The sequence below is a fragment of the Macrotis lagotis genome, chromosome X (genome assembly GCF_037893015.1).
Source record: "Macrotis lagotis isolate mMagLag1 chromosome X, bilby.v1.9.chrom.fasta, whole genome shotgun sequence".
In the NCBI taxonomy this organism is placed as follows: domain Eukaryota; kingdom Metazoa; phylum Chordata; class Mammalia; order Peramelemorphia; family Peramelidae; genus Macrotis; species Macrotis lagotis.
In genome coordinates, this window is record NC_133666.1 from 459,590,718 (window position 1) to 459,604,643 (window position 13,926).

General features: G+C 35.8%; 1 protein-coding gene across 3 annotated transcripts in view; it reads right to left on the reverse strand.

Annotated features, from left to right (window-relative positions):
* LPIN2 (lipin 2) overlaps window positions 1-13,926 on the reverse strand; it is a 96,075-nt gene that overhangs the window by 4,797 nt on the left and 77,352 nt on the right. For all 3 annotated transcript variants that reach the window (XM_074200957.1, XM_074200956.1, XM_074200955.1), the window contains exons 14-19: window positions 11,271-11,415; window positions 5,739-5,887; window positions 5,107-5,193; window positions 3,477-3,629; window positions 1,155-1,269; window positions 256-359 (exon numbers count right to left, since the gene is read on the reverse strand). In XM_074200957.1, the coding sequence (XP_074057058.1) occupies window positions 256-359; window positions 1,155-1,269; window positions 3,477-3,629; window positions 5,107-5,193; window positions 5,739-5,887; window positions 11,271-11,415 (753 nt within the window). The remainder of the gene's footprint in view (window positions 1-255; window positions 360-1,154; window positions 1,270-3,476; window positions 3,630-5,106; window positions 5,194-5,738; window positions 5,888-11,270; window positions 11,416-13,926) is intronic.

Consider the following 13,926-nt stretch of genomic DNA (forward strand, 5'->3'; position numbering starts at 1 on the left):
AAAAACATATCTAGGACCCCATCTGACAAACTGAATTTCTTAATGTCCGGGTCAATTAAGTTTCATTTTAAAAATTTGGTTTTTTGAGGGTCTCTTGTGAGGTAGGTGAAGAGACAAAAATCTAGGCAAAGAGAAAGGTCTCCCCAAGTTTGCCATCTTAGTTCAGCAGGGATCTGCCACTTAAAGTTAGTATTTTATTTCTAACCCATACTCACTGCAACTGAGTACAGTAATGAGAAATGGAAATGCTCTTACGATGACTTGTTCCCTTTGGTCCGTTCCTGTATTAATTCTCCTTTGGGATTCACCGTGAATATTCTACAATCTGGGACCCCAACTTGTGTGTAGGCATACACATCCTGCAGAAAAACAACATCAAGAGGGAAAAAAGGAACTTGTCAACGGTCTTTCAAGTTCCTTAGAACAGTCAAGCACTAAGCAAAAAAGAGGTCATTTAAGGAAAATACAAGAGCCTGGGCACATTTTAGTTTTGTCATTGTATCTGAACTACAAGCAACAAGAAAACCGAATAGTTGCAAAAGGAAAAAAGGGAGCCTCTGATGTCGAGGTGGGATGCGGAATTCTGGCAGGAAAGGTGGCAGCATGGCCAAGTAGGCATTAGGAAAAGATGATGTGCAGTCAAGGAAGGCAGAGGAGACAAGTTAAGCAAAGAAAAAGATGTCTTTGGTTTTAATTAAAAGTTTCAAAGCAGATGGGATATGGAAAAACCTAAAATTTTATTATCTCTCATAAAAGACTTTAAAGTAGATTCTTATATTCTAGGAGAAGGTAAGCTTTCTAAGAACAAAAAGTATTTTGTTTGGGGCAGCTAGATGACACAATGGATAAAGTACTGGCCCTGAAATCAAGGAGGACCCGAGTTCAAATCTAGTCTCAGACACTTAGTAATTACCTATCTGTGTGACCTTAGGCAAGTCACTTAATAACCCCACTGCTTTGCAAAAACAAAAAAAAGTGTTTTCCTCTTTGTAGCTTAATCACCTAGTTTCAACCCTTTAGTTAGACACTTAGTTGGGTTGGGAAATTTTTTAGCACAATAAATTTCCTAAAAGAAAACAAATGATAAGAATAATTTTGTTGGGTTTTCAACCAAATATATTAGAACCCATTACACAGAGGGGGTGTAAACTCACATTTGGTCGATTTCCAAAAGCAGCATAGAATGGTTCTTTACTTGGAGCAAACAAATTCTTGATATCATTCAAACACTCAATTTTGAACTTTTCAGGTTTTTTCTCTATCACTTCCCTGGAACAAAATGGTAATGTAATCAAGGAATGCCAGATGATAACTTCTCCTACTGTTAAATTATTGGCATGATTTGGTGTTTTATTTGACTTTAATCTTTAGAATGATTTGCAAGAAAATATTCATTAAGATGTTCCACCTTAAATTTGATAACGGAAAAGCCCTTTCAGGGCAAGGTCTCACTCTTCCACTGCGTCAAATACTTTGTTGGATCCGTGAATTCACTAATATGGTCACTTCACTCTAATGAGACAAACTGTAACCTATTTATTTATACTATCATGTCCATGTTAGATTCTCCATAAAGGGTTTCCACAAAACATGCTAAGGACTTGCTTTTGACTCGTACCATTTCATGGGTACTAGTAGAGCATAAGGTCTCTCCTGGAAAAATAATGATAGTAATAATAACATCTAACATTTATAAAGTGCTTTACAGCATGCAAAGAACATTACCTCATAATCTCATTTGATCATGACAATAACCTTGTTATTGTAGTAGTAAGGGTGAATGCCCTTACTACTCTTAGCTCCAATAGAATGTAACCTCCTTGAGATTAAGAGCTGTTTTTCATTTTGTCTTTATAGACCCAACACCAAGCCCAGACTTGTACACACAGCAGTTTTAATAAATACTTGCTGAACACATATAATTCCCTGATACTGGAAAGAGTAAGCTTAGTACACTGAATCAAGAAATTCAATGGGCATAACACACACACACACACACACACACACACACACACACACACGTATTATGTGCTTAGACAATCATTGATTTAGAAATGAAAGACATCTTAAGAGATCACTTTGTCTAATTCTCTCCTTCACAGATAAGGAAACAGAGATATGAAATGACTTGGCCACAGGCCAAAGGGGATCAAGGAGCTGAGCTGGAATTCAGATCCAGCTCCTCTTATAACTTATCAACATGCCCCCCCCCCCCAATGTACCATGGTCAGATACTATGATTCCCAGTTTTCCTGTGTTCATTTATTCATTTTTTCAAATTCCTGCCTTTGAAGCACTCATAGATGTTTATTTCCTCCATTTTTCTTACTCCTTCCCAGATAAACCTGATAATCTTTAAAAAAAATTACACTAATCTGATGTTATGGGAGAGAGGGAAGGAGGGATGACAGAGGGGGATTGAGATGGGGAGGGAAGAGATGGGGGGAGAGAGAGAGAGAGAGAGAGGGAGAGGGAGGGAGGGGGTTAGAAACAGAGACAGAGAGGCATAGAGATGGAGGAGGGGGGAAATGAAGACAGTCAACCATGCAACAAGTTTTCACAAATCATTTCCTTTACGGCAGACATGTAAAGTGTGAAGGATAAAAAGAAAAGGGAAAAACTTAGTCCCTGTCCTCAAGGAGCTCTAATTCTAATGAGGAGGAGACAATATGCAAAGAACAATATACATACATGTTCAGGCTATATGGGAGATAGCAAGAAGAGATTAGGTTCATTTCTTTATGCTATTAGTTACTTTGATTTAAACATAACACAAATTATTAATTTATAGTAACCCTGAGAATGCCACAAAGAAACCAGAGCTGAGAAAAACACAATTTCAGAAAACAAAAACATGATACTGAACTATTACATCTAGTTTTCTATTTTTACTAATTTTTTTTTCAACTCATCCCTTTACTGAAATGCTATTCTATTGCCTCACTATTGCAGGAAGATGAACCTTGCTTCTTCAAGACTATGCCCTTAAATGACAAGGCCCTACAGTAGTAAAGATTCTGAGAATGGCTCATGTAACTGATTAAATGGCTGTTCTCCAATGACTAACCTAACTGTACTTGAACAATAAATTATGAATTTTTTTGGAGGGTGAAGAGGATTATGGCAGTACTTAAAGACTTCACACTGGGGCAGCTAGGTGGCATAGTGGATGGAGCAACAGCCCTAAAGTAAGGGGAACCTGAGTCCAAATCCGGGCTCAGACACTTAATAATAGCCTAGCTGTGTGACTTTGGGGAAGCCACTTAACCCCATTGCCTTGCCAAAAAAAAAAAAAAAAAAAGATTTCACAAAAATTATAGAGATAGTGGAAGGAATACTTATAGTAATTAACAAATCTCTGACATTATGTATGTTAAGTCACACATTACTACCATGAGCTATTATGTAGACAGACTCTTCTATCCCAACTGCATCCCCATAGACAGATAAATTGTTCCATTTATTAATACACATACCTATGAAAAGCAGAGAACAAACTGCTAGGAGACAACATCAAAGGCCCTCTAGGAAGGATAGTTCCCTTGTCGTTGACCCAGTGCAGGTACCCTCGAGTCATGTCTGCCATTCCAATAGCACGAGCTGAGCAATACAGAAATTTGTACCCATTCCTAAAGAACAACACAGGTTTTCCAATAAGAAGTGGGTAAAACTAGTGTTAAATACAAAATTAGTTACAGATCAAATCATTTAAGTATAACTTATTAATTCAACGGAGAAAAATACAGTTCTCTCTTATAAAAGAAAACACCCAACCAAAATAAAGATCTTTCTTCCTAATCACTCACTTTTCTTAAATTAGATTCTAGAACATAGGAGAAAAAGTCAGTTCAAAACACACATTTTTGTCTCTGCCTTCCCAAATCCATAAAAACTAAAGATTATTAAATTAGTAATGTTATTAATAATAGAGTATGCTCAAATACATCCATTAACCACTTAGAACAACAGTATCCAAAATGTGGCCTTCAGGGTGATTTTATCCTCCTGTGGGTTCCTTAAATGCTTTGATAAATGAAGCTGAATTACTATAGAATTCTCACTAAAATGGCAAATCAAAATGTATTGCCTATTGCTTCCATAAATATTTTTAAAAGTTAGAAAAATTGGGTTTCTATTTCTGATGATTCTATCCTGATGAACAGATGTAGGTATTATAAAAGGGATATGCATATGTATATAGATTATCTCTTTGTACATATGCATATATATATATATTTATATATATGTGTGTGTGTATACACATATATGAATAAAAACACAGCATATGGTATCTGAGTTGTGAAATATAAAAGTGTAAACCTAAACCTCAGTATAAACATTTATGCAAACTCATATTTTATATACTTTTTTTTTTGGTTTCTGCAAGGCAATGAAGTTAAGTGACTTGCCCAAGGTCACAATAGTTCCTCCTGACTCCAGGGCTGATACACTCTCCCCTGTGCCATCTAGCCACCCTGCATATTCTCATATTCTGGTACTTTTTAGTCTATATTGAGGAATCCTCAAGTTTTCTATGGAAAAGGCTCTCAAGCATAGTATCCAAGAGATTCAAAGGGACATGTAGCTATAGAAATTAAAAGGCAACCATTTCCTTTTGATAAATCATCACATCTGAAAATCAAAAATGAGGTAGGACTAGAAATGCAAGAAGTCAAAAGTGGCTGAATAGACAGAGTACTAAACTCAGAGTCAGGAAGAACTGAATTCAAATCCTGATTCACAAACTAATTAGAAATATGACTTTAGGCAAATAATTTGACTTCACTGTGCCTTGTTTCTACATTTATAAAATGAAAGGCTGAACTAAATAACCACTATGGTCTATTCTAGCTCTCTATGACCTCATGATCTAACAAGGAAAGAAAGGGGTGGGAGATTAAAAGAAAGCCTGAAGAACTTGGGTGCCTGTGTATTCTGATATGTATCATTTTTTCAAAAACAAAAAGAAAAGTTCTACTTAAACTTTAAAGAGGAATCATCTGTCACAAATGATTTATATTGGTTGATTATTCTACTCCTCAAATGAGTAAGCCAAAGCAATTCTAGGTTCCCAGAGCTCCTTCCCATGCCAGAAGGAATACGTACTCATTGATGGAATGGTAGAGTTTTGCTATACCCTGATGAGTCCAGTCTTTGCCTAGTTGCGGAAGAATCTGTCCCAAAGCATCAGACCTAAGAGGAAAACAAGCAAAAGAAATAAACACCAAAAATGAATAATTATAGAAAGCTGAAAATTTACTATTTAGTTAAATGATACTCTGTTCCCCCACTCTTAAATTTCCCCTCACCCAAGAAAAAGAAAATCCACCAGCAATACAAAATGTACATTTGGGAGACAACAACTGCTTCATCCAAAGGACAGTTTGATAGCTGCCTAAAGAGACCAAAGAAGTAAGCGAGAGGATTTCATCAATATACTTTTCAAGGGTGAGGAAGTCATTTGCAAGTGGATACCTGACCAAAGCAACTTTAAACCTGAAATCATATCCATAAGATCCTGATGTTAAATCTAAATGAGAACTTTGCATCAGAATCCTTACAATCAGATCTTTCTAACTTCCTGCAATTCAAAACATCAATACAAAGATCACATGCTTGGATAAGAGTCTGTGATCCCTCCATGCTTCACAACTCTCCAAAGCATCACCAGAATAGTACTCACCCAGGTACAAGAGTTTACATTCTCCCCACACCCCAAATAACTTCATTCTGCTTACTTGGTTATTGTTCCATCTATATCCGAAATTATGATCTTGTCATTCCAGTTCCACAGGTAAATGGTTCCTGCACAACGACAGGTACCTTGATACTGAGTTGTAATGCTAAACACCACATCATTTGGGCCATCTTGGAGCTTCAGTTTTGCCTTTATAAAAGCAGAGGGGGGAAAAGAGGCTAAATATATCTGTGTGGTTTAGATTCAGAGAGACAAATGTACAAAGCTTCAGTGAAACTGAAACACTAACTAGGTAATAAATGTTTGTATGTCCACTAGAGCTCTCATCATTATTGCCTTTTTGGATTCTCAGTGTTAGGCATGATACCTCGAATGGATTAAGTATTTAATAAATGTTGACTGACACTGACTTCTATGGAGGTTCTCAAAGGCTAGGCAAGAGGACCAACCTCTGGCAGGTTAATTACCTGAGGACTGGCCCAAGTTCAAAAAAACTCATCACCAGGTTGGTCAGAGGGTGCTAAACTTTTTAGTGACAGAAACCTTCAAAGACCTGTCAAGTTTCAGAGGGGTTGCAACCTGCATTCATGGAGGGAGTAGACACTGATGAAATCAGCTATCCTTGAAATAATGAAGCATAATAAAAAGCTATACCAGTCTTTCCTAAGGCCAAAGATGTGTTGTGTTTCCCCAAGCAGAAATGAAAAAAATTATATTTATTAAAGAAAAAAAATTAGATTTACATATATAAAAATCACCACAGTGATATGATGCCAGGAAGTATAAATAGAGACAACATAGTATATGCTGATTCTGGAGCTGGATTCAAATCCTACCTCTGATCCTGTGTGACCTTGGGGAAATCACTTAAAATTCATTCTCATTTCCTTTGTAAAATGAGTGGACTGAACTCAATGATGTCAGGGGTCTCTTCATTATCCTTTTGGGTTTTTTTTTTAACATTTTATTTGTTTTCCAGTTACAATTTTCCCCCTCCCCCCTCCCCAAAGAAGGCTGTCTGACAGTCTCTATATTGTTTCCATGCCATACACTGATGCAAATTGAATGTTATAAGAGTAAACATAAGAATGAACATAAACCCCTTTTGGGGTTTTCTTAACAAAGATGATGAAGTGGTTTGTCATTTCCTTTTCCAGTTCATTTTATAGATAAGGAAATTGAGACAGAAAAGGTTAATTGACTTGCCCAGGATCACATTTTAAGTGTTGGAAACCAGATTTGAATTCAGGAGGATGAATATTCCTGATTCCAAGTCTGACATTCTATCTATCCACTGTACCACCTTGCTGCCCAAACAACAATACAGTTCCTGGTATAAAATGACAGTTACACTCAATACCAGTCATGGTATTGATTCCCAGGTAACTCTAAGAAAAGAATAAGGCTGAACTTAAATCAAATCAAGCTGTGGATGAGAACTGTAAAAATGTTGGAGAAAAATCAAGAACTCTGTGTACTACATGGGCTCCTGATGCTTACTGTCTCTTGTGGGCCAACCATCTTTAAATGATCTAACTCACAGACTGGTACCAATTTTCTATTTTCTGTGGGATGACTTTTTAAAATTTACCCAAGCCATTGAATTTCTTCTAACCAATTTTGAGGAAGAGGTAAATGATTTTTCTTCTCACAACATAAATTCCTCACTTTTACTTCAACATAATAAACAAGATTGTACCTGTCCTTAGAAAAAGGAAAGAATTTCTTTGGTGGTGGGTGGGGAGAGTTGGGGGTTTGGAGAGACAGGGAGCAGTCATTTTTTTGTTAGGATGTACAAAATTCTAAGATAGGGAAGAACGACCTTTTTAGGCTGGGACCCAGGAGATTCTGGTTCTAGCATGGGCTCTGCGACCCTGGGGAAGTCATTTAATCTTTCTGAGACTCAGTGTGTTTCATTTAGATAATCAGTAAGTTGAACTAGAAGATCTTAGAAGTTTCTTCTAACTCTGAAAGTCTATGAGTTAAAGCATTCATGTCCTAGGATTAGCACTTTCCTATTCTTCTGCTCCTTAATGGTTTTTCCTTTAATGAGGTAAGAAATTTCTGAGCATACTTAGTTTGCTAAATGTGTTGAAAATCTTCAATAAGCAGTATCCATCTAAAACCATCAAATAAGTAGTATCTATCTGAAACTATCAACAAATATATGTAATGGGGATAAACTCAGAGCATTTCTAATAAGATCAGGGTGAAATAAGGACGCCCATTATCAGCACTGCTATTCAATATAGTATTAGAAATGTTAGCTTCAGCAATGAGAAGAAAAATAAATTGAAGAAATCAGAATTGGCAATGAGGAAACAAAGCTTTCACTCTTTGCAAATGATATATTATATTTAGAAACCCAAAGAAAATCATCTAAAAAACTCCTTGAAACAATTAACAAAATCCTGCAAAGTAGCAGGACATAAAATAAACCCACATAAATACAAAGCCCAAGAGCAAGAGATAGAAAGACAAATTTCATTTAAACTAACTCTAGGCAACATTAAATACTTGGGAACCTACCTCCCAAGACAAACCCAGAAACTGTATGAACAGAATTATAAAGCACTTCTCACCCAATAAAGATCTAAATAACTGGAAAAATGTCAACTGCTCATGGTTAGGTCAAGCTAATATAATAAAAATGACAGTTCTACCCACATTAAATTACTTATCCAGTGTCATACCAATCAAACTATCAGATATTTATTTTACTGAACTAGAAAAATAGTAACAAAATTCATCTGGAGCAACAACTGGTCAAGAATAGCAAGGGAACTGATGAAAAGGAATGTGACCTAGTTCTACCAGATCTAATATTATACTAAAAAGTGGCAGTCATCAAAACTGCCTAGTACTGGTTAAGAAATAGAGTAATGACTCAGTGGATTAGGATAGGTTGAAAAGAAATCTGGTAAATGACTACAGCAATCTACTATTTGACAAACACAAAGACATCAGCTTCTGGGATAAGAACTCACTATTTGACAAAAATTGTTGGGAAAACTGGAAAATAGAATGGCAAAAATTAGGCATAGGCCCACATCTCACTTCCTATACCAAAAATAAGGTCAAAATATCAGATCTATGGAAAGGGGGCAAATTTATGACCAAACAAGAAATAGAGTACATTATAAACCGCAAAATGAAAGATTTTGACTATATTAATTTTTTTTTTGCAAGACAAATGGGGTTAAGTGGCTTGCCCAAGGCCACACAGCTAGGTAATTATTAAGTGTCTGAGGCCAGATTTGAACCCAGGTACTCCTGACTCCAGGGTGCTTTATCCACTGAGCCACCTAGCCTCCCCTTATATTAAATTTAAAAAGGTTTTGCACTATTAAAATCAATGCTGCCAAAATTAGAAGGAAAGCAGAAAGCTGGGAAACAATCTTCACAATCAGGAGTTGTAATAAGGGTCTCATTTCTGCATCAAATTTATAAGTTTACAAGTCATTCCCTAATTGATAAATGGTCAAAGGATATGAAATATGAAAAAATTAAATATATATATATATATATATATATAGTCATGTGAAAAAATGCAAATTAAAACAACATCACCTCATACCTATCAGGTTGGCTAAGGTGAGGAAAAGGGAAAATGATCAATATTGGAGAGGTTGTGAGAGGACTGGGACAGTAATACATTGCTGGAGTTGTGAATGGATCCAACTATCTTAGAGAGCAATATGGAACTAATTCCAGCAATTCCAATTCTAGGTCTATAACCAGAAACAATTATAAAAAATGAGAAAAATTCCACAGTTCCAAAATATTCATAGCAGCTATTTTTGTAGTGGCAAAGAATTGGAAACTGAATGGATGCCCATCAACTGGAGAATGGCCAAACAAGTTATGGTCCATGAAAACTACGGAATACTACTGTTCTACAAGGAACCATAAATGGTTGGACTCTAGAGAAGCATGGGATGAATTACAGGATCTGATGCTGAGCAAAAGAAGCAGAACGAAGAGAACAATGTACACATTAACAACAACATTGTGAGATGATCAACCTTGATGGATGCAGCTCCTCTCAGTAGTTCAGAGAGCTAAGACAACCCTATTAGACTGGCTGTAGACAATGCTATTTCCATCCAGAGGAAGAAAAACAAAACAAAATAAAAACTGATAAATACTACTTTCACTTTTTTTTAAAAAAAAATCTCTTTTGTATTTCTTTCCCTTAATCCTAATTCCTCACACTGAAAATGACTAATCTGTAAGCATGTTTAACACAAATGTATTTGTACAATAATAACCTGATTTTTAGAGGGTGGAAGGAAATTTTGTAACTTAAAAAATACATATGCATATGGATGATTGTTTAAAAACTTTTATACCTATATCTGAAAGAATAAAATATCAATCAAGCAATAAATAATAAGAAAATTTTCCCATGGTTCCCTATTACCTACCACATTGTGCCTTGTTTCTTTTTCTGATATTCAAGGGTTAGCAACTGATCCATTCCATCCAACCTTATTTTCAGCAACTTCCCAGATGAATTACCTAACTTTGATTTTATCAGGCAAGTCTTTTCATTGCTCCATCCCTAACACATTCTTAACTTTGTGCTGTGGTTAATTCTGTTCCTACTGCCTGGGATGTTTCCCCTCTCTTTTAGTCCAAACTTATCTCTTTTCAAGGCTCAGAGGCATGTCGACCTTTCCTCTATAGCTTTGTCAAACCATTAATCCTCATGGATATTGACTTTTCTTATTTTAAACTTCTGGTGTTTTCTTTAGTTTCTATCACACCATTAGACACTTAAATGCCTCCTGACTGGTATCATTTTCTAATTCTTTCATGTGCATCATTTTCTAATTCTTTCATGTGTATCATTTTTGTCTTTGCAATGATCCTTGAGAATTCTTATGTTTTTGTATCCCCCACAGGATCATCATTAGAGGAGTACTATATATGCCAAAAAAAATGCTGTTAGGCAAAATGATTAGTCTTTATTTCAGGACACTCATTCTTATTCCCCATGGCAGGAGTGGCAGGGGGACTTCCCTCGATATCTATGTACTTTAGCTCCCATGTACAAACTCTCTCCTGGTATTATAAGAATATTCTTGTATTTAAATGAAAATTATTCACATGCTTTGAACTTTCCAAAATAGGAAATACATAGGAGAAGAAAATTCAAGGGAGTTAGAAATGAGAGTGATAAATTACATGACTGAATACATTACTTGTAAAATTCTCCTTTAAAAAATGTGTATACACACACATGCATATTTTATATGCGTGTGTATGTGTGTGTATGTCTATAAATAAATAAAAATGTTTAAAAATTTTGTGCAGTTTAGAATGGTGAAAGAAAACACTAGTCTTGATCTCTAAGAGGACCTCAGTTCAAATCACTGCTTTAATACTCATTAGTTATATGACTAGGCAACTTACTTAACCAACCTTAGCTTCAGTTTCTTTCTATGTGAAATGGGAATAATGGCTCACTAATTTACTTTATAGGATTATTTAGAAAATATTTTTAAAAATTTAAACTGCTAAATAGATGTATACTATTACAATGCATAATATGTACCAGAGTACTTACGATTTGGTCTGAAGAAAGTCTAAGTGACTTCTTATAAGAAGTAGTGCTTCCATGGCTTAAATGTTCTACTGGGACAGGATCAATTTTGAGGGACTCTTTAAGCTCTTGGGACTCCTCATCACTAGATGAATCATTTTCAGTTGGCCTATACAATATCAATCAACATTAGCATTTATTTAACTTAGTTCATCTCAGTAATACAATGATTCAAAGACAATTCTGAAGGACTTATATTTCCAGAGAAAGAACTGGTGGACCCTGAATGTGGATCAAAGATATTTTTTCCTTTATTTTTTTGCCTAAAGTTTTCTTTCACAGCATGACTTTCACCGAAATGTGTTTTGCATGACTACTCATGTATAATCTATATCAGATTCTTAATAAAGGGGGAGGAGAGGGAAAGAGAAAATTTCTAACTCAAAATTTGAAAAAAGAAAGCTAAATTTATTTTTATGTGAAATTGAGAAAAAATAAATTACATTAGATAGGAAAGGAATTGCATTTATTAAATGCTTACTTTGTTCTAGGTGATATGCTAAACATGGAGGATAAAAAGAAAGGCAAAAAAAAAAAAAATCCTGACCTCAAGGAACTCACAGTCTAATGGGAAAAACAATATGGGCTTTATAAAGTGTGTGTGTGTGTGTGTGTGTGTGTGTGTGTGTGTTTATATGTGTGTGTGTGTGTGTGTGTGTGTGTGTATATATGCATCCCTCAAATGGGGGATGTATATGAGAAAAACCTCCTGCAGAAGGCAACACTTAAATTGAATCTTAAAAGAATCAGGGATTCAAAGGGAAGGAAAATAAAGGAAGGGTAGGAAGGGGAGAAAACCTCCAGGGATGGAGAGAAGAGCAACTAGACCAGCATGTCTGGACTGTAGTGTATGTGGAAAGGATTCATATCTAAGGATTCAGGTTGGGAACAGGTTTTTCAAACAGAAGAATTTACATTTGGTCTTTGAGGTAAGAGAAGGGTACCAAAGATTAGTAAGTGGGCTTTTATTTATGTGTGCAACAAAATTAGGGAAAAAGTGATTCAGGAAAAACTTTTTAGCACTTAAAACACAAATTTATTAAATTCCTACTATATCCAAGGTACTATACTAGATACTAAGATAACAAAGATGAAGAGACATGGCTTCTGCCCTCAAGAAACTACCCATCAGAAAGATAAAATGGAGAAAACTAAGACAAGAATATGCTGAAATACAATGCATGCAGAGAATAGAGACATAGGATAGGGTCAAATTTCAGGAAAGGGAGATTTCTTTCTGGGTTTTTTTTGGGGGGGGGGAGCTCAGGGAAAGAGATACAAGTAAGGCTTCAATAAGGCTGTGGAACCTTTAAGGATAAGAAGTTTTGCAGTAGGTAGAGATAGGGTACATGATGAGAGAAGAGTGAGTGTTTTCCAGATGTAGAAGACAGTGTAAGTAAAGGTATGGAAATGGAAATGTTAAAGGGCAGAACAAGACTAAGGACAAATTGAGTAATAGAATCTGACTAGAACCAACTATGAAGGAGAGTCATAAAGAGATCAAACAAAAGGGCGGCTAGGTGGCACAGTGGATAGAGCACTGGCCCTGGAGTCAGGAGTACCTGAGTTCAAATCCGGCCTCAGACACTTAATAATTATCTAGCTGTGTGGCCTTGGGCAAGCCACTTATAACCCCCATTGTCTTGACCAAAAAGAAAATATCAAACAAGAAAATATAGGCTGGAGTCAGACCATGGAGAGTCTTGAATATTGGACTAAGAAGTCTGGGCTTTATAAAACAAATTACTAGGAGAGACAGTATGCCTTTATCTATTAAAAACAAGTTAAATTTTAGCATACTAGATCAAAATATGCTGCTATACTCCTCAAGGGTCATTTAGAAAATACTTCAGAAATTTATTTATTCCATGGATGAAAAAAGCGTCCAAAAGATTTTCTATGAAATGAGCAAATGCTACATTTCATTTTCTAAATAGTTTTGTACTAGGAGTGAGATTTAGAAGAGATTAAATCAGATCTGGTCCCTCCCAGTGCTTCTAAATTGAGAGATGCAATGTATAAATAAATTACTACAATACAAAGTAGTCCATGATATTAAGTTCATAAATCTCTACAAGATTTCTACTTTGACGTAAGAGGTGATTTGGAAATTGAAAGGTTATACCAACAGAACCCAGGAATTTGGGAGGTTCTACTAAGCTTGAAAGGCTTTGAATATGGGTCCAGTGATGTTTTGTATATCTGCCATTTTAAGAACAACTGAAGTTGGAAAAGGCTCGGTCACTAGAAGGTTTGCCACCAGTCAATCAACTAACAAGTTAGTAAGTACACTAAGTAGCAGGTATTGACTGAGCTAAGACTTGGGATTCAAATTAAGTCAAAACTAATTTAGCAACAAAAAACTCAGTCCCTACTCAAAAGAAATTTATAGTCTAAAATATGAAAATAGCTATGTACAGACAAGATACTCACACAAACAGATACACACACACAACTGGTGCTCATTTCAAAGAAGGCTTTATAAGGTAAGTGAAGGCTTGCAGAAAGTCTTTAACTGAGACGTAAAGGAAGTCTGGAGGCAGTGACCATGAGGGAGAGAGTTTTAAGCCTAGAGGAGTTTCATATGCAAGGAATATAAGGGGCCATTTTATGAAGGGCT